The 24,601-nt window shown below is 33.9% G+C and overlaps 1 protein-coding gene across 3 annotated transcripts in view; it reads left to right on the top strand.

Annotated features, from left to right (window-relative positions):
• RBMS3 (RNA binding motif single stranded interacting protein 3) overlaps positions 1–24,601 on the top strand; it is a 1,708,877-nt gene that overhangs the window by 130,546 nt on the left and 1,553,730 nt on the right. For all 3 annotated transcript variants that reach the window (XM_055284824.2, XM_055284864.2, XM_055284860.2), the window contains one exon: positions 5,380–5,426. In XM_055284824.2, coding sequence (XP_055140799.2) covers positions 5,380–5,426 — 47 coding nt within the window. The remainder of the gene's footprint in view (positions 1–5,379; positions 5,427–24,601) is intronic.

Below are 24,601 nucleotides of genomic sequence, written 5' to 3'. Positions count from 1 at the left end.
GGGCAACATGGTGAGATTCCATCTCTATAAAAAATTCAAAAATTAGCCAGGTATTCATCTGTAGTCCCAGCTATGTAGGAGACTGAGTGGGAGGATTGCTTGAGCCCGGGAGGTCGAGGCTGCAGTGAGCCATGATTGTGCTACTGCACTCTGACCTGAGTACAGAGCAAGACCCTATCTCAAAAGAAAAAAAAAAAAGGTAATTTCAGAGTGTAGAATTCTAGGTGGCTGGGTTATTTTGTCAACAATTTATTTTGTTCAACTCTTTTATCGATTGCATGGTTTTTGAGGAAAAGTTGGATGTAATTCTTATCTTTACTCTTCTATTGGTAAGTTTTTTTCTCTGACTTCTTTCAAGATTTTATTTTTAATCTTTTATTTTCTGCAGTTTGAATATGATATGTAGATTTTTGGCATTTATATTACTTAGTGTTTCCTGAGCTTCTGGATATATGGTTTGGCATCTGGTATTAATTTGGAGGAAATTATCAGTTATTATTGTGCCAAATTTTTTTTTGTTCCTGTATCTCTTTTCATTCTGGTATGCCTATTACGTGTATGTCACACTTTTCTAGTTGTCCCACAGTTCTTGGATATTCTGTTTTATTTTTTTTTTCAGTCTTTTCTCTTTTTCAGTTTTTTAGTTTTGGTGGTTTTTATTGATATATCCTGAAGCTCAAAGATTGTTTTCTTAGCCATGTCGAGTCTACTGATGAGCGCATCAAACACATTCTTCATTAATGTTATAGTACTTTTGCTCTCAAGCATTTCTTGTGAATCTTACTTAGAATTTTCATTTCTTTGCTTACGTTACCTATGTTATTGCATATTGTCTACTTTTAACACTGTAGCTTTTAGCGTATTAGTCATAGTTGTTTTAAATTCATAAGCTGATAATCCCATCATCTCTGCCATATCTTGATCTGGTCCTGCTGCTTGTTCTGTCTCTTCAAATTTTCTTTTTTGCCTTTTAGTATGCTTATGAATTTTTATTGAAAGGTGGGCATGATGTTCTGGGTAAAATAACTGCAATCATGATAGTTTAGCAGTGCAGTGGTAAGACATGAGGGGGAGGGAAAGCATTCTATTTTCCTATGATAAAGTCTCAATCCTAGGCTGTAAACTTCATAAGGGCTTTCCTCCAACCCCCCTTTTTTTCTTCACCTACATAGGTGGTAGAGGATGGCTAGAAGGGGCTGGAGTTGAGTATTTTGTTTCCCCCAGGTCAGGCTGGGGTTAGGCTTTGAAAATCCCTCAATAGGTTAGGCTCTGGTAAAATAGTTTCTCCTCAAGGCAGGCCTTGCTAAGAAGTACAGAATGGTCTGATATATTATTTCAAAATGATTACTTTTCTCCTCCCCCTGATGGAAGCCAGGAGATATTTCCCTAATCTTCTCCGTGAGAACCTGGTAGAGCTCCTGCAGGTAAAACTCAATAAAAGGGTGCCCCTCCCACCATGACTAGGTTGCCCTGGAGTTTTTGTCTCAGGCTTGCTCCCACAGAGCTTCTAGCAATTTGTCAATTAAAGTTCAGGTTTTCCTACCCCTATACTAGTTTCCACCCTACTCAGGTGGGTTGTGATTCTCTGTATTTACCTGCCTTTTTTTCCAAATTTGAGGACATCAGTTTGCCTTGTGACCTCACTTCTCCAAAGGATCTAAGAAGAGTTGTTCATTTTTCATTTTGCTCACCTTTGTACATGTTGTTGGACTCTAGTGGGGACTTCTAATCTCCTTACATGCCAGACCAGAAACTGGACTGTCCTCTATGTTTTTATGAAAATGCTCTCAGCTATCGCATTTAAACAAACAAAAACTGACAATTTTTTGAGTCCATGAATACACAAGATTTAAAAAAATTATTTAAATAAGAGAAATCATTGAATTATGTTAATATTTGTATTTCTCGCTAACATGGTTGTAAGTAAAAATCAATAACATCTGTTCTGGGTCATGAGTCAAAACCACCTCTACTCATTTAGAACATTTTCATTTACTACCTGCAGCTCCTCTTTTGCACTTTAAAAATATGACTTGGATATAGCTCAAAGGAGGAGTGAAGGCCCTTTTCATTATCCACATCTACATTTCCTGTTAACTGCTTTTTACTCTTTATGATGAGAGTCCGTACATGCAGAGATTTCTGAAGGAAGGAAATTAAATCTTTCTCACAAGAGAAAATTTAGCTTTTAGAAAGTTGTTAATTTTTGCTAAAGTTGAACATAGACCTACTGTTATTATTAGTAAAGAAATTACTACTGATCATAATGTTTTAAGTATTACATAAGAATTTTCCTTTGGCATTTGAAAATCAACGTGGTCATTGATACTCCCCAAGATACTCTACTTTTATTGGAAGATGGTTTTTATAGCTTTTGAACATAAAAAGCTCCTTGAACAACAGTTCACATATTTCTGTTCCCAATTTATTGCCATGTTAGAAAATTTATGTAAGAATGAGGTATATTTTGACAGGAAACATAGCAAACATCCATTTTGGTTAACTCTCTCTATACCATCCAGATACATAGACTCCAATTTTAGTTTTTGACTTTCTTTTTGTTCAATTTTAACTATTTTTAATGATTGATATTTCATCATGACTTTTATTCTTATTAGAGGTTTTCAAAAGAACAAAGAGTAAATTTACTTTTTTTTAAAGATACAACAAAACTTATTCCATCTTGTAATTACCATGAGGTTCTACTGGGCCCTTTACACATGATTAATCCAAAATATACTATGAGATTTTAGTGATCTTATTTTTTCCTATTTCTTGAAACATGTTGCTATTTTATTATTGTTCATCAATTATTTCCAACTATGTTAAAAAGATGAAAATAATTATTTAGATAGAAGAATGGTGGAGTCACCTAAAAAGAGGATACAATAGTGAAATATATAATCACTAAAGTGTTTTTCCTAGTATTCCAAAGATCGAGATCTCTCTCTGTCTTTCTTTCTCTTTCACACACGCGCACACACACACACACACACACCCCATGTCTGTTAGCTAAAATGGAAGTGAATATTTATTATCTGTTATCTTCACACATTGTTTTAGGAGTTTTAATTAAGTAGATTATATTATTTAAATCTCATAATATACTAGTGAGGTAATCATTTTTACTCCTGGACCTAATTAAATGAAAGAGCTTTTGTACAACAAAGGAAACTATCAACAGAGTAAATAGACAGCCTACAGAATGGGAGAAAATATTCGCAAACTCTGCATCTGAAAAAGGTCTGATGTCCAGCATTTATAATAAGCAAAAAATAACCCCATTAAAAAGTGGGAAAAGGACATGAACAGACACTTTTCAAAAGAAGACATATATGTGGCTAATGAGCATATGAAAAAATGCTCAACATCACTGGCCATTAGAGAAATGCAAATCAAAACCATAATGAGATACTATCTCACACCAGTCAGAACGGTTATTAATAAAAAGTCAAAAAGTAACAAATACTGGCGAGGTTGGAGAGAAAAGGGAATGCTATATACTACTTGTGGTAATGTAATTTAGTTCAGTGACTGTGCAAAGCAGTTTGGCAATTTTTCAAAGAACTTAAAACAGAACCGTCATTTGACTCAGCAATCCCATTTCTGGGATATATACCCAAAGAAATATAAATCATTCTACCATGAAGATGCATGCACACATATGTTCATTGCAGCACTATTTTCAATAGCAAAGACATGGAATTAACTTAGATGCCCATCAATTGTAGACTGGATAAAGAAAATATGGTACATATTCACTATGGAATACTATGCAGTCATGTAAAAGAACAAGATAATGTCCTTTCAGCAACATGGTTGGGACTGGAGGCCATTATCCTAAGCAAGATAATGTAGGAACAGACAAGTGCTGCATGTTGTCACTTATAAGTGAGAACTAAACATTGAGTACACATGGTCACAAAGAAGGAAACAATAGACACTGGGGCCTACGTGAGGGTGGAGGGTGGAAAGAGGGTGAGGATTGAAAAACTACCTAATGGGTACTATGCTATATAGCAAACCTGTACATATACCCCTGAAACTAAAAGTTTAAGAAAAATAATTATTACCCCTGGTTTATCAATAAAGAGAGTCTAAGAGCATATACATTGTTTTATATCTTACACTGTCTAATATAGTAGCTGATACCAAGTAAATGATCAGTTTATTTTAATTAATAAATTACATTAAATTTTTTAAGGTAAAATGTATATTTCAGATTCATATGAGATTTTGGATGAAATACATATACATTTTTAATTATAAGTAATATTGAACACTTACTGCATATAAAATGTGGTCCCTGCTTTTGAGGAATATTCTAGTTTCACAGAATACTTAGACATGTTCATAACTAACCATAATACAAGGAAGAAAGTTTCATGGCTTTATATGACTATGATTTTGCAAAAGAGGTGGAGTTTTATCCTAATCAGAGGAATATCTGTAGTAGCACATAACCTTATGCATTCATCAGTGGAGAGAACGGGTGTTCCAGAAAGAGGGATCATCTTAAATATACAGCTGGATATAGGAAAGAGGATAGTTTACATGTAAACACCTGGTTGTAGGCATGAATATAGTAAGCTGTTCCTCTGAGTTTCTATATTTTATGACAACAGTTGTAACCAATAGATACATATACACACGTATACATTAGCACATCTCAAAATAATACCATGGGATAGCTTTTTATGAACTATTTGGTTACTAATTATTCTGTTTTTAGGAGTGGTATAATGAGAAAATGTACTAGTAGTTTCCATTCTTGCTGAATCTTTCTCTCAGGCACTGTTGGCAGCTCAGTGGTCCCAAATGGAGACGGCAGACATTCTGGAAAAATTAGAGGCTTGTGATCAGATGGTTCTGGCCAAGCTGCATGACCTCAGGCAGGGTACATTATTTACCTCAGCTGTGAAGTGAGGAGGGACTGCGTACTTTACAAGGTTATAATGAGAATTAAATAAGATATCTATATAAAGTCCTTGTCCCATGTCCAGCATATAATAGATAGATATGAAAATGGAGGCAGCTGGGATTCAGTTCTAGATCCTATATACTCCGGAGCACACAAGCTCCCCAGAACCTAGAAATAAGATATACTAGAAACCAACTTGAGGACATCCAACTAACCAACTTTAAGAGGAGATGTGCCAAATAAGTATAAAAATGTTCATATTATTACTTTTGGATTGCATTGCTCTACTAAACAATGGGCAGCTCAGTTTATTAGCATATTAATTAAAGGGACAACTGGAACAAAATACTGTTATAATAGTAATGAGAAAGTAGAAAATTCTAATTGTGTAACTCAGTATTTATTTGAACAGGAACATAGGCACTTTTTTGAAGCAGCCATGTTTCATTGTCTTACAGATAAATCCGAAACACATGACAAAGTTGCTGCACTGGCCAAGAAAAGGGTAAGATTGTGTTTTATTATATAAAATATACAAACTTCAAATTTCATTTAACAGTATTCTTTAAAGAAAATTAAATTATTTAGAAACAAACAATGACATACAATCCATTTTTTCTTCTAAATGTTACTTCAGTATATGTTTCCTTTCTTAGGTTAATACTAGGAAATTAATATTTATGATTACTTATATTAATGTTATCAGACTGTCAGAAATTAGAACAATAGAGAACTATAAGTAAACAAGTAAATGACTGTTTTTACTTAAATTATATTTCATATACATACTCATATACTAAAATATTTTTATATATGATATTACTCTAATGTGTGTACACAATCTTATAGAAAATTTAAGTAGAATTTACAGCTTAATATGGTGTATACCTTAAACTTAAGTAGAGAACAATATCAGCCATCTTAGTGAATTTTCTGAACCTGGAATTTTTTAGATGAAAATTGTCAACAGCATTTTTAAAGAATTATTAAAATTTAATACATTATTTTGAATATTATATTCAGAGAGTTATTTACTTACTGTCAAAAACTTGGCTGAGATAGGATGAACCTTGACATTCTCCTCAAGAGATGATGTTCTTACCACTAAACAAAGAGAAAGAGGTGGTGCCTAAAACAAATACTTGTGGACATATACTAGTGCCACAATAAAAGGAATTATGATAGAATGAAAAGACTATGGTGAGATTTCCCATGTTGAGTGGTGAGGCAGAGCAGATCAAGGGAAGGTCAAGTGTAACCTTGAGGAACAGAAGAGGATGTTGGGCATGTATCTATAGATGATTAGGCAAAGGATGGGCATCATGTTTGTATTCTTTGTACATTTTATGAGTCCTTCTAAAATCAGGTTTTGTTTTATCTTTTTGCTTTTTGGCTTATAAATATAGGAATTTTGGCTTTTCACTGGCTGAGTAATGTTCAACTCCTTTGCAGAGAGGAATTCAGTATCATAGAAAACAAGGTTGCGCTTTATAAAAGAAAGGATATAGGTCTTGTGTGTTCATCTGGAGATTTAGACAAGAATATGTGAAGTAGTGCAGTATTGTTAATGTGGATAGGTTTATTTCAATCTTTGCTAAATGACATTTAGAATCAAAGACTATAAAGATAATAACTAGTGTTTCTATATATTGCTTTTATTTGTACCAGTTGTTCTTAACAAAGGCAGTACTATTCTCAGGCTCAGTGCCATGGGCCAGATCTGACCTTTAAACTATTTGTTGGTCTGCAATGAGAAATGTACAGAAAGTAAGAGTAATCATTTATGAACTTGTATGGTAATTTGATAGAATTTTTTTGTCTGTTGAATCTAATAGTATAAAATGGAGCTCGTATTTTTTAATATGTCTTTGTTTTTTATTTAATTTTTTCTCTGGTAACTCATTTTTTTTTTATTTAATAAAAGTATAGATCTCGGATAGACTGGGGAAGAAACTGATCCTTTACCACAGATAGTTTGAGAGATACTGTCTTAGGGGACATTTTAGAAATTTTTGGAGATGCTGTGGGTTATAGTAATTTTGGAGAATACAAGGTGTTTTACTAGGCAAGGATTAGAGACACTAGATATCCTGAGATGCATGGAACAGGGCTGTGTAAAACAAGTGTCCAACATTTGGAATGATTTTGGATGTTCTGCTGGACTCAACAAACTACAAATATAATTTATATTGAGTTAATACAAAATAATACTGAAACATAGCATGTTAGGCTAAAAGCCAAGGAATGAGAAGACTTGTTATAGAGAGGCAAACTGACATAGAATAGACAAATTAAATGGTTCTTGAAATTATTGACTATTTTACTGAACACTTTGTAACATTTTCAACTATATATTTAGCCATAAAAGGTAAAAGTGTAGTTACTGAGAAACCATGGAAGGAATTTACAGATATGTAACAGGAAATTTGAGATGGCTTTTGTCTTAAAACTAAATATTACTTACTAAATTAATAGAGATACATGAAATGCATTGATTTCACTGAATTTTTAAAAATAAACATTTAGAAATATTTTTAGTGTTGCTAGCAAGATTATAAAACATTTCCACAAACATTGTTTTTCACTTCAGACCCTGAGGGGAAAACAAGGCAGACATTATTATCTTTATCTTATAAAGAAGGTCATTTGTGGTTAGAGAAGTTAAGGAACTTACTCTAGCCACATGGAACTTTTAGATATTTTTATTTAATCTTAATTAGTTTTTCTTAGTTCCTATTAAAATATTGACAAGGTAGCCTCATTAAGATTTGAATGTTAATTTCACTTAGTAAGGTAGCTTTTATTTTTCTTTACAGTTTGGTTTTGTGGATATTGAACACAATATTTTTAAAGATAGCACTGTTTTATATAAAATATTATAGATGTATAAAAGAAAGCTGTTGGTATGAAAGCAAAAGATAATGGCAAAATATATTAGGTAATTACTAAGTGCCAGGCACTACATACATGTTATTTCATTTTATTCCAACAACAATTATGGGGCATGTTCAATACTATCTCTGGTTCACAAGTGAATAAAACAGGCATAGGGATGTTGACCACTGCCAAAAACACAATGCAAAGATGGATGATAAAAAGTAAGTAATTGCTTCTAGAGCCCCTCATCCTGGGCTGAAAATCTTAGTAGTTTGTATTTTGTTTATTTATATAAATACATAAGTACTTACATATATTATATAATACATTATTTATGTAATACATAGTATTGATATACATTATATAATACATTATTTATATAATACGTAAGTATTTATAGAAATAAACAAAATACAAACTGTTAAGATTTTCAACCCAGGGAGAGGGGCTCTAGAATCAATTATTTACTTTTTTATCATCCATCTTTGCATTGTGTTTTTGGCCATGGTCAGTATCCCTATGCCTGTTTTCTTCACTTGTGAACCAGAGATAATACTTACATATTTATATAAACAAATGTGTGTATGCGTATAAATGTTGTGTGATTGTTTTATTTTTTACGATGAGATCTTATTATATATGTTACTCTATAGATTTAAATACTTAGATTAACAAATATAGACCTGTTTTTAACATTCTGCATAGCGTACCACAGTAGACGTATCAAAGTTTTATTAACCAGTCATATATTGATGAATATGCAGATGTTTTCAAATTCCTGGTGTGGTTTGGTGCTTCTATAAGAAATGATTTAGTAAACATCCTTGGATATATATCCTTAAATGCTGGTACTATTATTTCTATAGGATAGATTCCCAAAGAGTAATTGATGGATCAAAGCTACTCACAGTGTTTCCCTGCTTCCCTTGAATCAGGAGTGGACCTTGAGGAATAAGTTGTTAAAGTTATGCGTTGGCCTGTGCTGAGTTGTAGCATCAGTTGTTGCCACCTCTTTGAACCAAGATATAAGGGTGTTGCCATCTTCAATACTATTCCTAAGTGCCTATTTTGATTGGCATTCCTGGGGTCAAGTATGAGACTTCTGTCTACAAGCTTCTGCCCTTCACTTAGCTCCCCTTTTTAGCTCTTCAGTCATGCGTGATAGAGGTGTGTAGTACACATGCACCTGCCTGATTACCTCTGCCCCACTGGCAGCAGTCTGAATGAAAGAGACTCTGAGTAAGTCACACTAATCTCTCTGAGTTCCACTTGATAAAAAGGACTAGATCTAGATTCTGTAAGTCCCTTCCCACTCTAATATCCCGTGAACTATAAGATATTTACAACAGCTCATTAAGTATCTGTAGAATATCAAAATACTTGTGCAGGCCAGAATTAATGGATATAATAAATATCTGAGTCAAGTGGGCCTAAGATAAATAATAAAATAAGGACTGAAAAACAATAATGTACCCAGCTGATGGTGTTACCTGTAATAGATTTTGAAAGATGTTTGAATAGATATGTACGTGTATGTGTATATATTTATATACATATGTGTGTGTGTGTGTGTGTGTGTGTATTCAGGAAACAGTATACTGTGGTGGAAGAATACAAACTTATAATTGAGACAACTCTGTCTGCAAGAGCTAGTTCTTCTACTTAGTTGTTGTGTCACCTTAGGAAAGTTAACCTAAACATCTTTTAGCCTCATTTAATCAATCTCTCTAAATTGGCAACAATAATAATTAGTATGATTTTTATAAACGTTAATATACAAAGCAATTATAATAACTCATAGTTACTATATTATAATAGGTGGTTAATAAATGCTAGTACTTTTCTTCCAAATTTCTCCTTAGAAGGACATAGGAAGTAAGGATTTAAGAAAATTTTAAATTCTCGGACTTATAATAGTATCATAGTTCTATTAGACAGTTAGGATTAGCTATGCCTTTTTTAAAATTATACTTTAAGTTCTATGATACATGTGCAGAACGTGCAGGTTTGTTACGTAAGTATACACGTGCCATGGTGGTTTGCTGCACCCATCAACCCGTCATCTACATTAGGTATTTCTCTAATGCTATCCCTCCCCTAGCCAGCCGCCCCCCAACAGGCCTTGGTGTGTGATGTTCCCCTCCCTGTGTCCATGTGTTCATTGTTCAACTCCCATTTATGAGTGAGAACATGTGGTGTTTGGTTTTCTGTTCCTGTGTTAGTTTGCTGAGAATGATGGTTTCCAGCTTCATCCATGTCCCTGCAAACGACATGAACTCATCCTTTTTTATGGCTGTATAGTATTCCATGGTGTATATGTCCCACATTTTCTTTATCCATTCTATCATTGATGGGCATTTGGATTGGTTCCAAGTCTTTGCTATTGTGAACAGTGCTGCAATAAACATACGTGTGCATGTGTCTTTATAGTAGCATTATTTATAATCCTTTGGGTATATACCCAGTAATGGGATTGCTGGGTCAAATGTTATTTCTGGTTCTAAATCCTTGAGGAATCCCCACACTGTCTTCTACAGTGGTTGAACTAATTTATACTCCCACCAACAGTGTAAAAGCATTCCTATTTCTCCACATCCTCTCCAGCACCTGTTGTTTCCTGACTTTTTAATGATCACCATTCTAACTGGTGTGAGATGGTATCTCACTGTGGTTTTGATTTGCATTTCTGTAATGACCAGTGATGATGAGCTTTTTTTCATGTGTTTGTTGGCTGCATAAATGTCTTCTTTTGAGAAGTGTCTGTTCATATCCTTCGACCACTTTTTGATGTGGTTGTTTGTTTTTATCTTGTAAATTTGTTTATGTTCCTTGTAGATTCTAGATATTAGCCCTTTGTCAGACTGATGGATTGCAAGAAATTTCTCCCATTCTGTAGGTTGCCTGTTCACTCTGATGATAGTTTCTTTTGCTGTGCAGAAGCTCTTTAGTTTAATTAGATCCCATTTGTCAATTTTGGCTTTTGTTGCCGTTGCTTTTGGTGTTTTAGTCATGAGGTCTTTGCCCATGTCTATTTCCTAAATGGTATTGCCTGGGTTTTCTTCTGAAAATTTCCTAATTATACCCTTACCCATTTTTTCTTAGGCTTATATTTTTTTCTGATTGATTTGTAGGCATAGACACTCCTATTAGTTATTAATAATTTGTCAATATGTTACAAACATTTTCTGATTTTCCTTTTAAATGTTTTGTAGTTCTTTTTCTATATTTATATAGTAAAATTGTCTCTTTTGGGGCTTTCAGTGTTTTTTTGACATGATTTAAAAGACTGCTCTTTTATTAATATAAAATATGTTTCACAATTCACTTAACCTTTCTTCTATTGTTATTGGTAACACTGATGAAAATCTTCATCAGTATAGCTTCCTCTCCTACCCTGTTTGTGGAATTGTTTTTTTAAGGACAATTCCCAGTAGAAGGATTATGTTGAAGTGCTTTCACCATCAGTGCTTGCAAATGCCATAATTGTCACTGACAGGTATTGGTATAATAAAGAAGTTGTTGCCAGTTTACATCATAATTTGTTGTTTCTATGACACGAAGTAAAAAAAATCTATGTACTAATTTAGGGAAAAATTTCATGTTTATAACACTACATGCGTCCATGTAGAAACATAGTTTGGTTCTCTATTCATTTTTATTTAGTTTTTTCAATAGAGAATTTTACATATTCCTAATTAACTCTACCCCAGATATTGTTACTAACTGGAAACGGATCTATTTTTTAATTTTTTGTTTACATACAGAAATTATGTGTATCTTTTTCCCTAACACTTATTAATGCCAATAGTTTAACATACTATTTGAACAGCAAAATTAAGGACCACTTTCTTGATTTATACATTTCAATATGAGGAATTTCAGCTATTATGTTTTTTGATAAAAAGTATTTCTCTCCAAAGTTATTACAAAAAATTTTCATAAAAAGCAAAAAATTTTCATTAGCCCAATTAACAGGATAAGTTGCTTATATTTTATGACTAGATGTCTGGATATTTGTGTTAATTGCTAAGCTTGCTATTAATATGGAATTGATGTACTGCAACTCACTTAATTTATTTGGATTTATATGCATCCTTCCCAGAAGATAAATATATTATAGCAGATTCCTACTGCTGGGTTCTAGCCCTAGGCAGAGAGAAATCTCAGAAAAGAATAAGGAGCAGAACCCCTTGGGAAGAGTCACAGTCAGGCTTCAAAACTCATTTAATTTCCTTTTGTATTCTACTTTGTGGGCATCACTCACCTTTCCATAGGCCAGTGTCCCCCAGACTTGAATCATTCAGGTATTCCATCACCATTTTGCCATTTTCAGTACTATTACTATAGTTTTCTTTTAGTTTTCAGAGAAGAAATTTTCAACAAATTGAGTTGAAAGATCTAATTGGCTTTTATTAGAGATTCATGAATCTGGCAGCATCTTATCTATGAAACAGAAGGGTGCTCTGCTGGGATTAGCAGAATGATCAGCTTTTGTAAGGCAGCTCCAGCAGGAAGAAGGTAACAGCATTGTGCAAAAAACCAGATTGGTTAGCATCAGGTTACTTCAAGTTACTCTCCTTTTGTGGCTTAAAGCAGAAGAGACTTTCTTATTATGCCAGCTCAGATTGACTGGGACCCTTATTATTCGTTGCTGTGAAATCTCCTGGTTTTTGGAAAACTGACTCATGTCTCAGTTCAGTTTGATTACATGACACCTAGTGTGAGTGACTCCATTCTATTTTGGTCTGGATTATTGGAGCCTAGTGCAAGGGCACAGTCCACAATGACGACCTCCTGTAAATTTTATTTAGCCAACTTGACTCAACTTTTTCGTAATTTAATTTTTTATTGGAGTAAAATTTAAACACAGTGAAATGCAGAGATCTTAAGTGTACAGTTTGATAAATTTTTCTTAAATATATATACTCATAAAACTACCATCCCCAATCAAAATAAAGAATTTTCCTTACCCAGAAAGTTTCCTAATGTAAATTTTTATCCATTTTATCCATTTATTACTTTAAATCATCAGTGTAAATCTTAACATACAAAGTTCATTTTTCTTTTTTTGAGACAAGGCTGTTGCCCAGGCTGGCATATACTGGCATGAACACGGATCACTGAAGCCTTCACCTCCTGGGCTCAAGTGATCCTTCTGCCTCAGCCTCCCAAGTAGCTGGGACCACAAGTGTGCACCACCATGCCTGGCTAATTTTTGTGTTTTTTTTTGTAGAGACAAGGTACTCCTGGGCTCAGATAAGCCTCCCACCACGGCCTCCCGTAGTGCTGGGATTACAGGCATGAGCCACCCACATCCCACCAGAAAGTTCTTTTCATACTAATTTCATTGCCCTATGCTCAAAATCTGTAGAGGGAAACTGGCTCCTTACAAGGCAGTATTAAAATGCCCTTCCAGAGGGTGATTTTAACAAGATACTCTTTAGTGACTTCATAACTAACCCTGCTTATTAAATTGCAAGATTTACCTCTTTTATCTTGAATTAAAGTCTATAGGAGTTCTATAGGATAACAATTAGTAGTAAAATATTACAATTAGAGAAAATAGATAAATCTCTGATTCCAAATCCTTTTATACACCATTTATGAAGGCAAGCAAAGATCCCTTGCTTCAGAATACCAATTTTCTGGTGCAGATTATTGTATTTGCTCCTTAAATTAAAAAAGAAAAGTCTATGTTGAGACTTATATATTTGCTTAACCCTTTTTTGTATTTGATTTTCGCTTCATGGATCTGTCTTCAGCCAAACTGCCTACTTGTGGTTTTCACAAAATGGCCAGTGGGAGTGGGAGAAGCTGAGGAGGAGTACAGGGTAAATACGTGTCAAGGGTGAGTATAGCAGAGTTGAAAACTCCTTTGTTTTTCTCCCCTGGAGAGAAAACAATAGAATGTCATAGTGCGAGGACCGCACTATTCCCCGAGTTCATAGGGCAAGTAGTGTAAGAAATGTTGGCTAGCAACTAGCTATAAGGGGAAGTTTTTCCATTCACAGGGCTGCTGGGCTGCTTATTGTTGCTAGGGTTGCAGCTGTAAGGGGCTATTCTAAGAAAGTAGAATTGGAGAGGGGTATAGTGATGCCTTCCTAAACCAGTGTTTTTTTTCCCAGTGCAGTGAGTGGTTTGTCTGAGAAAATTCAGAATTTAATTATGCAAATCTGGTTTTCGGTAAACAAAAATTGAGGTTTATCTATCAGTGATTTTCTCTAGTCATTTAAAACTTGTTTTCATCCTTATTACTAAAAAGCAAACACAAAAGTATCCTTTTTGAATGTCACTGTTTATAATGACTGGTTTTGTATTAATTTTTCTCTGTACATAATGCCCATTTAAAAATTCAGTTGAGATTAATTTACTTGGAATTTGAATTTGATGATACTTAAAATCTGGTGCTGCAGATTCTAAAAATTTGAAACTTTTCAGCCATAAGTCTCCCTGTTTTCTGTTCTATATTTTAACTTTGAGCCAGAAAGCAAGAAATATGATTCCACAAAATGTGGCTGCCCTTTTTTTAAGAAACAAAATCTTCCTCAGGCACCAGTTATCAAATGGTGAACAGCTGCCAGATGTTGTCCTTTGTTATTTGGACCTAAGGTTGTGGTATGCAGTTTTCTTCCATGCATTTTGCTGATTATATTTATTGAAAATGTAATCCTTTCTCTCTGATTCAGAGACACCTAAGTCCTGTTTCCAACTTCAGACTCCACACAAAATGAATCTGAGTTTCCTCTGAAGTCTGGAATATTTCTTGCTCACCATCATCATCTTCACTCCATTCCATTAAAACCAAAACTAGTATTACCAATCAATAGGTTATTGATATAATATAGAATAGGAATTTGAATAATGAGTTTGTATTTTATAGATTGTAGCAATTACACTAGTTATATTAAGTGATTTTTCTATGCCTAATAGTTACACTACTATTCTACTTGCAAAGGGGAGAGATATCACCGGAAAAAATACAATGTCAGTGAAAAGAAAATTGGCTTATAGCAGAATTCAAGCCTACAGTTTCAAATTTATAAGCATTTGGCTTTTGTCCACAAGTCTTTCAACTTTTCATTTATATTAAATGACACAGACTTATTTTCTTTCTTTAAAAACCTATAAATTACTATTTCTAAAATTATTTAAAATTATAATGATTTTGAGATGTTATTTGTCTTTTTGTTTATGTAGTTAATACCTTTACTTTGCCAAGGAGGGTGGCTCATGCCCATAATCCTTGCACTTTGGAAAGCTGAGGCAGGTGGATCGCTTGAGCCCGGGAGTTCAACACAAGCCTGGGTAACATGGTGAAACTTTTTCTGTACTAAAAATACAAAAATTATGTCAGGTGTGGTGGCATGCATCTGTGGTCCCAGCTACTCAAGAGGCTGAGGTGGGAGGATCCCCTGAGCCTGGGAAGTTCAGGCTACAGTGAGCCACTGCACTCCAGCCTGGGTGAACAGAGTGAGACCCTATCTAAAATAATGATAATAATAATAATAATAATTCTTTCACTTTGTTCCAGAAATAATTTGCTGTATCATGAAATATTTATATTAGGGATACATCTTAAACTTATACTCTACTACACTAGACAACATTTTTAAAATAATTTTTTAAATGTTTTAGTTGTGCTGTTGTGGAGAGTCTGTCTATTCCTGTGTATGAGAGAGATCTTCTTATGCATTATACTGAAGGTAAATGCTTAAAGCATTTGACAATGATCCATGGGTTGAATAATCAGGCTGGTTATCCTTACTATTCTAGCTGATATAGAGAAAAATTATAAAACAAATAATGAAACATTTGACATTCATTCTTTTGTCCAGAAAAATAGCATAATATGGATACTATATCCACTGAATATTCTCTGCATCAGCTTTTTAGAATTTAATTGAAACACATAGATTCTAGAAAGTCTTCCCTAAAAACAGTATGTTCTCCCAACATTCCCCTTGCTAAGATATCTGTTGTTTTTAGGAAAAAACTACCCAAGTAGGAATTGTTTCAACTGATTTGGATTTTCAAAAAGTCTACAATTAGAGGTCAAATAATCTAATTTACTGACTTTATTCAATCAGCTAAGCAACTGTGTCACAAATTCTGCTTTCCATGGGGTTCGTCCTTCCCTGGACGCCCTGTCTGGATTAGTCCTTAGTATTCTTAAACTCCTTATAATTATAAGTGAAATCTGTTCTATTACAAAAAGAAATACCTGGATTTTCATGGTCTATCTCTGGTATATATAGTCAAAGACCACTAAAAAATAAATTAAATGTAAGGCTTTAAAAATTATCAGTGAAGCACCAAATCATAGAGCTCCTTGAAGTTTTCTGGTACTCCTATCCTCAGCCAGGATTGTAAGTGTTAATCAAAGGCCTTTTATTCCTTTTGTTTAAGGTGGGTTGGTGATCAGCTGCTATTTTTAGGGAAAGTGCTCTCTTGTGTCTCAGCTCACTGCTTGAATATACACTCCAGTGTTCTCTTTGATAAGCCCCTCAAAGCAGAGAAATCCACAGTGCTTTATTGTAAACTTACACATGGCTGAAGAAGAGAGTGCAGGGAACAGAAAGATATTTATAAGTCATATTGCCAGGGACTGGTCTCTGATATTGTTCAAATCTCATAGGAATGCAGAACTCTATTAAAGGTTGACTAGACTGGAGCATGTAGCAACTGATGATTGACATTTATATAAGAAACACTAGATTTGTGTTCTTTCTATTGAAATAGTGTCTAAAATAGGGCCGGCAAATGATCATTTTAATCCTCCCCTCCTTTTCAAAGGAAAGTTGAAAGCAATCATCGTCTAGGCCCAAAGATTTAATTATATTATCCCTACTCTCTGGATACTCAGATTAAGTAATAACCATCATTTGCAGTGCTACATGTAACTAGCTTTCATCCTTATTCTAAGCAGATTTTTCAAAGGGAAATGAGGATATTGGCTTTTTCTTTTATATAACTTTTAACAAGGAGTTTGTGTACATTATTCAAAGCACACAGATTCACTTTTAGAAATTCTGTCAAAGCAGGCAGCTCTTTAGTGATTATTGACTGACAATTACTCTCAAAAGAAGATTACAAAACGTATTTATGTCTTCCTGAGCATAAAATACTGAATCAAAATTTCTCACCCTCGGATTTAACAGAACTAACAGACTCATTCTTTTTGTTTAAGAATTAAAAAAGAAAACTTCATTTAGCTGAATAGTGACTTAAGGAAATGGGCAATGTCAAGTCAGTTTATGCAGATTATATAAATCTAATGTAAACACAGTTCTATAGATTTTCTGTTGTTTGCAATTAAAGGCAATTCTGTCATTTGCCATTCCAGTCAGCAATCCTAATTATCATTAAATATATATAATATATATTTAATAAATATGTATATATAGTCTTTCCATATAACTACGTTGTTTTTTACACTCAACAAGAAAGCATTAATACTTATTTGGTTTATTTAAAATCAGTGACAGTGTTATATTTGTGTGGACAGGTGGAAAGCATTAAATTAGTGCCTCAAAAATTTAATTTGCTTGAGAGTCATCCAAGGAGCTTATTTAAACACAGATTCCTGGGCCCACTCCCAGAGTATCTGATTCAGTAGGCCTAGGGTGGGCATAAAAATTTGCATTTCTACCAAGCTAATTCTGGCCGTTACTCTGAATAGTACTAGGCTAGACAACATAGGAGAATCAGCTATGCAACAGTAGTGAGAGAGGTGGAAGGGATGGGATAGGTAAATGTTACAGTATCTACCTGTAGTGGGTTGAATAGTGGCCCCAAAAAGATATATCCATCTGGAACCTTAGAATGTGACCTTCTTAGAATGTGTTTGGAATAATGGTCTTTGCAGATGTAATCAAGGTAAGGATAGTAAGATGAGGTAATCTTGGAGATGGGCCCTAATTTTAATGTGTCACCAGATACAGACTTCTATCCTGTATTACTGTAAGATAATACATTTCTTTTGTTTTTTCATTTGTGATAATTTGTTACAGCAGTCCTAGGAAACTAGTGTACTACCCAAGCTCCTACCATACCAGAATGCTAAGTTCCCTCAGTCATATGCTATAAACGAAAAGGGTAGAATCTGGACACTGGTCCAGAGGTAAACAATGATTGAACAACTAATTGGCAAGCAGAGTTGGATATTTTCTGATATGTTATTTAATCTTCCCCCAAATACTTTGAGGTAGATATTTTTTGGCATCATTTAACAAAAGAAGACCTTGAAATGCCAAATAGTCATTTAGGCCATAAATATTTATTGTTTACACCAGAATCTTGCTGGCTATTGGAGTGGTCAAGTGACTTACCAAAAGTGACATAGCCAGTAAGTGCCAGAATAAGCACTTAACTCTAGATCCTGTTATACCAAATTCTGTGCTCTTCTCCATCACATTTTATCAAAGGCTCATACTAGGAAGGCACAGAGCATTTTGGCAAATACTGACTTGTTCATTTCAGTCATTGTGGAATATTTAACGAAGTAGACAAAGAATTAATTTTTTTCAACAGGAATCTCTGTGATTTATGGTAACTGTTTAATGGTATTTCCATTAGTACCAATAAAGTACTTTTCACTTGTTATCTTTTAATCTTATTTCCTCTTGTAGTAAACCTTTTTACTTTATATTCAAACATGCAGATAATTTAAGATGATACTTAATAACAAGATAGAAATAATAGCTCTACATTGTCTTTGGAGATGGAGGTCAGTGATTTAGACAACATTTCAATATTCTTTTTTTTTTTTTTTTTTTGAGATGGAGTCTCCCTTTATCAAGTACAGTGGTGCAATCTTGGCTTCTATGAATTTATTACAGATTTTAGTTAGCTACCTTTTGGGTTTTGATTTCACGTGATTGCATTTTTGTCAGTGAATGTGGTCTATAAAATTGAGATTACTTCAATATTTTTGAGACTTCCTCTGTGACCCAGTAGGTGGTCAAATTTATAAATGTTTCAGGCTTGGAAACAATATGTATTCTTTAATTATTCAATGCTAGGTTTAATGTATGTTCATTATATTAGGCTTATTATTTTTGTGGTTGAATTATCCTATTCACTATATTTTTTCTGCTTTATTATTTTTTGAGAGGTAAATTGTGTAAGAAATTTTAAGAGAGGTAAAAAAAACCCCTGGAGATTCAGCATTTTCTACTTGTAATTCTGTGTTTTCACTTTGTACATTTTAAAGCTACGTGTCTTAGTTCATTTAGTGTTGCTACAAAGGAATACTGGGTAATTAATAAAGTAAAGATTTATTTGGCTCAGAGTTCTACAGGCTGTACAAGAAGAATGGTGCTGGTATCTGCTCAGCTTCTGGTGAGGGGCCCAGGATGCTTCCACTCATGATAAAAGGCAAAAGGGAGTCAGCAGGGCTCTTTTTAACAATCAACTGTAGTGAGAATTAATAGACTGAGAACTCACCCACAAAGGAGGGCATTGATCCATTTATGAAGGATTTACCCCTATAACCCAAACACCTCCCATTAGGCCCCACCTCCAACACTGGGGCTCAAATTTCAACATAAGGTTTGGAGGGAACAAACATCAAAATTATTGCACTAATATTTTAGATAATAGGTCAAGACAATTATATTTTCTGAGTGAATTTTTTTAGCATTTAGTAATAACCCTTTTTATCTCTGATTATGCTTTTTGACTTAATGTCTGCTTTTTTCTAACATGAATATAGCTACATTAGGTTTCTTTTGTTAATAATTATGAATATATTATATTCCAGCTCCTCACTTTCAACCTTTTTGTTTTGTTTTGTTTTTTGTTTTTTTGAGACAGAGTTGCACTCCATCACCCAGGCTGTAGTGCAGTGATGCAGTTTTGGCTCACTGTAACCTACACCTCCTGGGTTCAAGCAATTCTCATGCTTCAGCCTCCTGAGTAGCTTCAGTATTACTGTTGTATACCATCACACCAGCTAATTTTCATACTTTTAGTAGAGACGGGGTTTCACCATGTTGGCCAGGCTTGTCTTGAACTCCTGACTTCAAGTGATCTGCCCACCTTGGCCTCCCAAAGTGTTGGGATTATAGGCGTGAGCCACTGCCCCTGTCCCTTTCAACCTTTCCATGTCATTCCATTTTTTAAATTACAGATTTATTGAGATTTAATTTGTATATCATACAGTTCATTTTTTTAAATGTACAATTCAGTTTTTTCAAAGCTTTGCAACCAACATCACTAGCTAATTTTAGAAGAGTTTTTCATCACCCTGAAAGGAAATTTTATACCCATTAGCCATCAATGCCCATTTCCCACCTTGCCCTTTTCTGTGGTAACCATGGAATCTATTTTCTGCTTCTATAGATTTGCCGTTTTTAGACATTTTAGATCATATAATACTTTTATATCTGGCTGTTCACTTTTCATCTGTATTGTAGCATGTGTCAGTACTTCATCATTTTTAATGGCTGAATAATATTTCGTTATATGGATATATCACACTTTATCCATTGGTGGACATTTGGGTTGTTTCTACTCTTTGGCTATTATAAATAATGCCATTATGAACAATCATGTACTGGTTCTTGTATGGGCATATGCTTCTATTTTTCTTGGGTATATACCTAGGATTGGAATTATTATATCATAGGGTAACTCTAAATTTGAGGTTTTGAGGAACTACTAAACTATATTCCAAAGTAGCTGTAGCATTTTATATTCCCACCAGCAATAAATAAAAATTTCCGTTTCTTCACATCCCTGTGAACACTTGTCATTGTCTATTTTTTCAAAAAAATTAGCTATCCTAGTGGGTTGAAGTTGTATGTCATTGTGGTCTTGATTTTAATTTCTCTAATGACTAATGATATTAAGCATCTTTTTGTGTGCTTATTGGCTGTTTATACATCTTCTTTGGAGAAATGTCCATTCAAATTCATTGCGCATATTTTAATTGACTTATTGTATTTTTATTGTTGTGAGTTCTTTACATATTCTAGATACAATTTCTTACCAAATATATGATTTGAAAATATTTTTTTCTCATTATGTAGATTTTTTCACTTTCGTGATTGTGTCCTTTAAAATCACAGAAGTTTTAAAATGTTGATGACATCCAATTTATTCTTTTGTTGTTTGTGTTTCTGGTGTCATAGCTAAGAAACCATTAACTAATCCAAGATTATAAAGATTTGCCCCCGTAAGTTTTATCTCTAACATTTACATTTTTGGTCCATTTTAACTTTTATGTATGGTGTGAAGTACAGGTTGAACTTCATTTTGCATGTGGATATCCAGTTGTCTGAGTACTATTTGTTGAAAAGACTATTCTTTTCTTGCTGAATTGTCATGGCACCCTTGCTAAAAATCAGTTGACCATATACATGAGAGTTTTTTTCTGGACTCCCAATTCTATTATATTGATTTATTCTTCTGTTCTTATTCCAATACCATACTATCTTGATTACTGTAGCTTTATCATAACTTTTGAAATCAGGAGATGTGACCACCTTCTTTTAGCCACACCCTTTGCAATTGCTCCTTCTAAAGAAGAGTATATTGCCCCACTGCATGCCTTTGGCTGAACTTTGTTACTTACTTTGGCCCATGGAATAACGTAGGAGTGACAGTGCGATAATTCCAATGTAGTCCTTAAGAGGCTTCTGTATTTTTGCTTTTCTTTTGACTTTTGTAAATCCTCTTTGTTCTTTACTCCATTACCAATTTGTCTTTTTTTAGGTCAGTGTTTATTTAGATTTACATAATGTTGAGCACTTAATTTACTTATCTTCACTTCTTTTTGATTTTTCTAGATTAATCTTCTTCCTCCAAAGTACATTCTGTAGTAGCTCTTTCAGCAAAGTTCTGTCTTTTTAGCTCTACACTAACCCAAGTTTACCCAGTGGTCTTAGGAAAATGCAAGTCATGTAGGGCAGAGCTACCTACCTCAGCCAACCCTAGACCTACAGGAGAGCATTCCTAGCTGTTTCACTGTGCATCAGAGATGCCCCACCAAACCAAGAGGAACCTCAACCAACCTGAAGACACAAGAAAAGAAGCCACCAGTTTCTGTAAGGAAAGTCTAGGATCTTCCATGAGAAGACGATGATGTACAAATTTCTTAACTGTATTAGTCATTTACAAACACTGTGTATGTCCATTGAGGATTAGCAGGGATTGAAACAATTAGAACAGAATCTCTATTCCATGGTCACTAAGGGAACCAGATTGAGTCTCTACCACCTGGTAGCTACATTCTGGAACTTGTAGCCTTTTCAGCTATCAAGATGAGAGTCAAGGCTAAGAATCTACCCCAGATGTCAAGAAAGACCCTGAGCATAATCAATGCTGAAGTGAAAAGGATCAACACTGGAGAGAAAAGAGGGGAAGAGGTAAACATATGACAATCTGGAAGATGAATTGAATTTCATGGCAGTAAGGGAACTCAGGAAGTCATTCAACTATCCGGATGTGAACCAACTAGGAGCAAGTGTCTATTCTTCATATGGGTCATATTGTTGGATCTTACCTCATGGGAACTAATAGCTTAAAGTGGGTTTCAAACAAGATTATGAAACTTGAAAATATAGCAAATGCATGTACATAATGTAAACAAGATTTTAAATGGAAAGTACTTAATTTGAAAAATTTTTTCAAAAATGTTTTAAAAAATGTTAGCAGCAAATTCTAATAATAAATGTGCTGAATAGACAGGCATTATCTGTCTATCCAAGTGTTAAATCTATGAATTTTTCTATCCATTGAAGTACATATTTTTAGACATAATAGAAATGAATTTTCTTTAAAAAAATACAAATTATATTTCTCTTCTTTTGGTGATTATCCTTAAATATGAACATGCTTAATGGGTTTAACAATGTAAACCTAATCACCATCACTCTTCTTCTGAATAATTCAAGGTTCTTAAGATGCTTTCACCTTTGTCTAACCCCTTTTCCTCTTCCATTCAGTTGTCTACTTTTGTAAATCCTCTTTGTTCTTTACTCCATTACCAGTTTGTCTTTTTTTAGGTCAGTGTTTATTTAGATTTACATAATGTTGAGGACTTAATTTACTTATCTTCACTTATTTTTGTTTTTTCTAGATTAATCTTCTTCCTCCAAAGTACATTCTGTAGTAGCTCTTTCAGCAAACTTCTATCTTTTTAGTTCTCACTGTTGAAAAGTATTATTTTAAAAATTGTAATTTTTTCATAATCATGGAAATTAACAATCACAAAAAGCAGAGAAAATAGTATTAAACCTTTTTATACTCCTCAGTATCAACAAACACACACGTATGGCTACCTTCTTGAATTATAGTTTTATTGGATATTGTTTAATTGAAGATATATTCCTGGATATTGTTTTGATATGGTGTCTATTACAGCCTAATTGTCTTACCTTTATAGCTTGGCACCATGGGCTTTTACAAATTGACATGGAAAATTCTTTTTTTTTTTTCTTTTTTGAGACAGACTCTTGCTCTGTTACCCAGGCTAGAGTGTAGTGGTGAAATCTCAACTCACTGCAGCCTCTGCCTTCAGGGTTCAAGTGATTCTTGTGCCTCAGCCTCCTGAGTAGCTGGGATTACAGGTGTGCACCACCATGCATGGCTGATTTTTTTATTTTTTATTTTTAGTAGAGACAGCATTTTGCCATGTTGAGCAGGCTAGTCTCAAACTCCTCACCTCTAATAATCAACCTGCCTTGGCCTCCCAAAGTGCTGGGATTACAGGTGTGAACCACCATGCCTGGACTAATTCTGAAATATTCTTAGTCATTATCACTTCAAATATTTTATCTTCCATTTTGTTTCTATATTATTCTTATGCAACTCCTTTCAGAAATATTCTTGACCTTATCACTCTATTCTCCATGATTCTTAGCTACTTTTCCAAAAAGTATTTTTGTCTCTCACTGCTATAGATTTGGTGATCTCATCAAATCTACCTTCCAGAATAGTTATTCTTTCTTCAGTGTATCTAATCAGCTCTTTAATTCATCCATTAAATTTTAAATTCAATGACTTGACTTTTTTTTTTAATTCTAGAAATGCTATTTGTCTCTCCTTAAAAATTCTTTCATGGCTCATAGATATCATAGAAACCTGAAGTTGTTCATTATAGTTTCTAATCCATTTTAACCCTTTAATAACTTAAATACTTATTTTTAATTTAGGTTTATTGCTGTAATACAAACATACAAAATGAAAATCGTAAATGTAGATAAAATTAGATGAATTTTTATAAAATGAGCATTCCCTTCTAACCAGCACCAGATCAAGAAGCAAAACATTTCCAGAACTCCAGAAGTGTTCTCATGCCCTCTTCTAGTCACACTTCCTACCTCCAAGGTAACTGCTATCCTGACTTGTAGTGCCACAGTTTAGCTTTGCCTGTTTTTAGTTTTATGTCAACTGAACTATACAGTGCAAATATAATTATTTTATGGGTTTTTTCTTCTCCAGATGATCTATATGCTCTTAATACTTGTGAATTACAAAGGCCCTGTATACATTTTTACATTAATTTCTTGGCTCTGTTGCTTACTTTTGTCTTGGTGATTTTAGAAGTCCTGGCTAAGTGTCCGTGTTAATTATTCAATTGTGAAATCTCAGGAGACATGAAATTGTATTTCTCACTTTAATGGTGTAGACCTAGTGTTTTCATTCTTTTAGGATTATTGCTTTTTGCCATCTAATTCCCCATGTCAGACTGCGTACTACCTTATTGCTTTTGTGTCCCGGTGAGTGAAGTTTTTCCTATTTGCTTGTTATGGACAGAAAAAATCCTTGAAGTCCCTAGGCTTTATGGAACATTATTAG

Source organism: Symphalangus syndactylus, chromosome 1 (assembly GCF_028878055.3).
Source record: "Symphalangus syndactylus isolate Jambi chromosome 1, NHGRI_mSymSyn1-v2.1_pri, whole genome shotgun sequence".
In the NCBI taxonomy this organism is placed as follows: domain Eukaryota; kingdom Metazoa; phylum Chordata; class Mammalia; order Primates; family Hylobatidae; genus Symphalangus; species Symphalangus syndactylus.
Note: the sequence above shows the minus strand (reverse complement) of the source record. Positions and strands in the feature narration are given on the sequence as shown.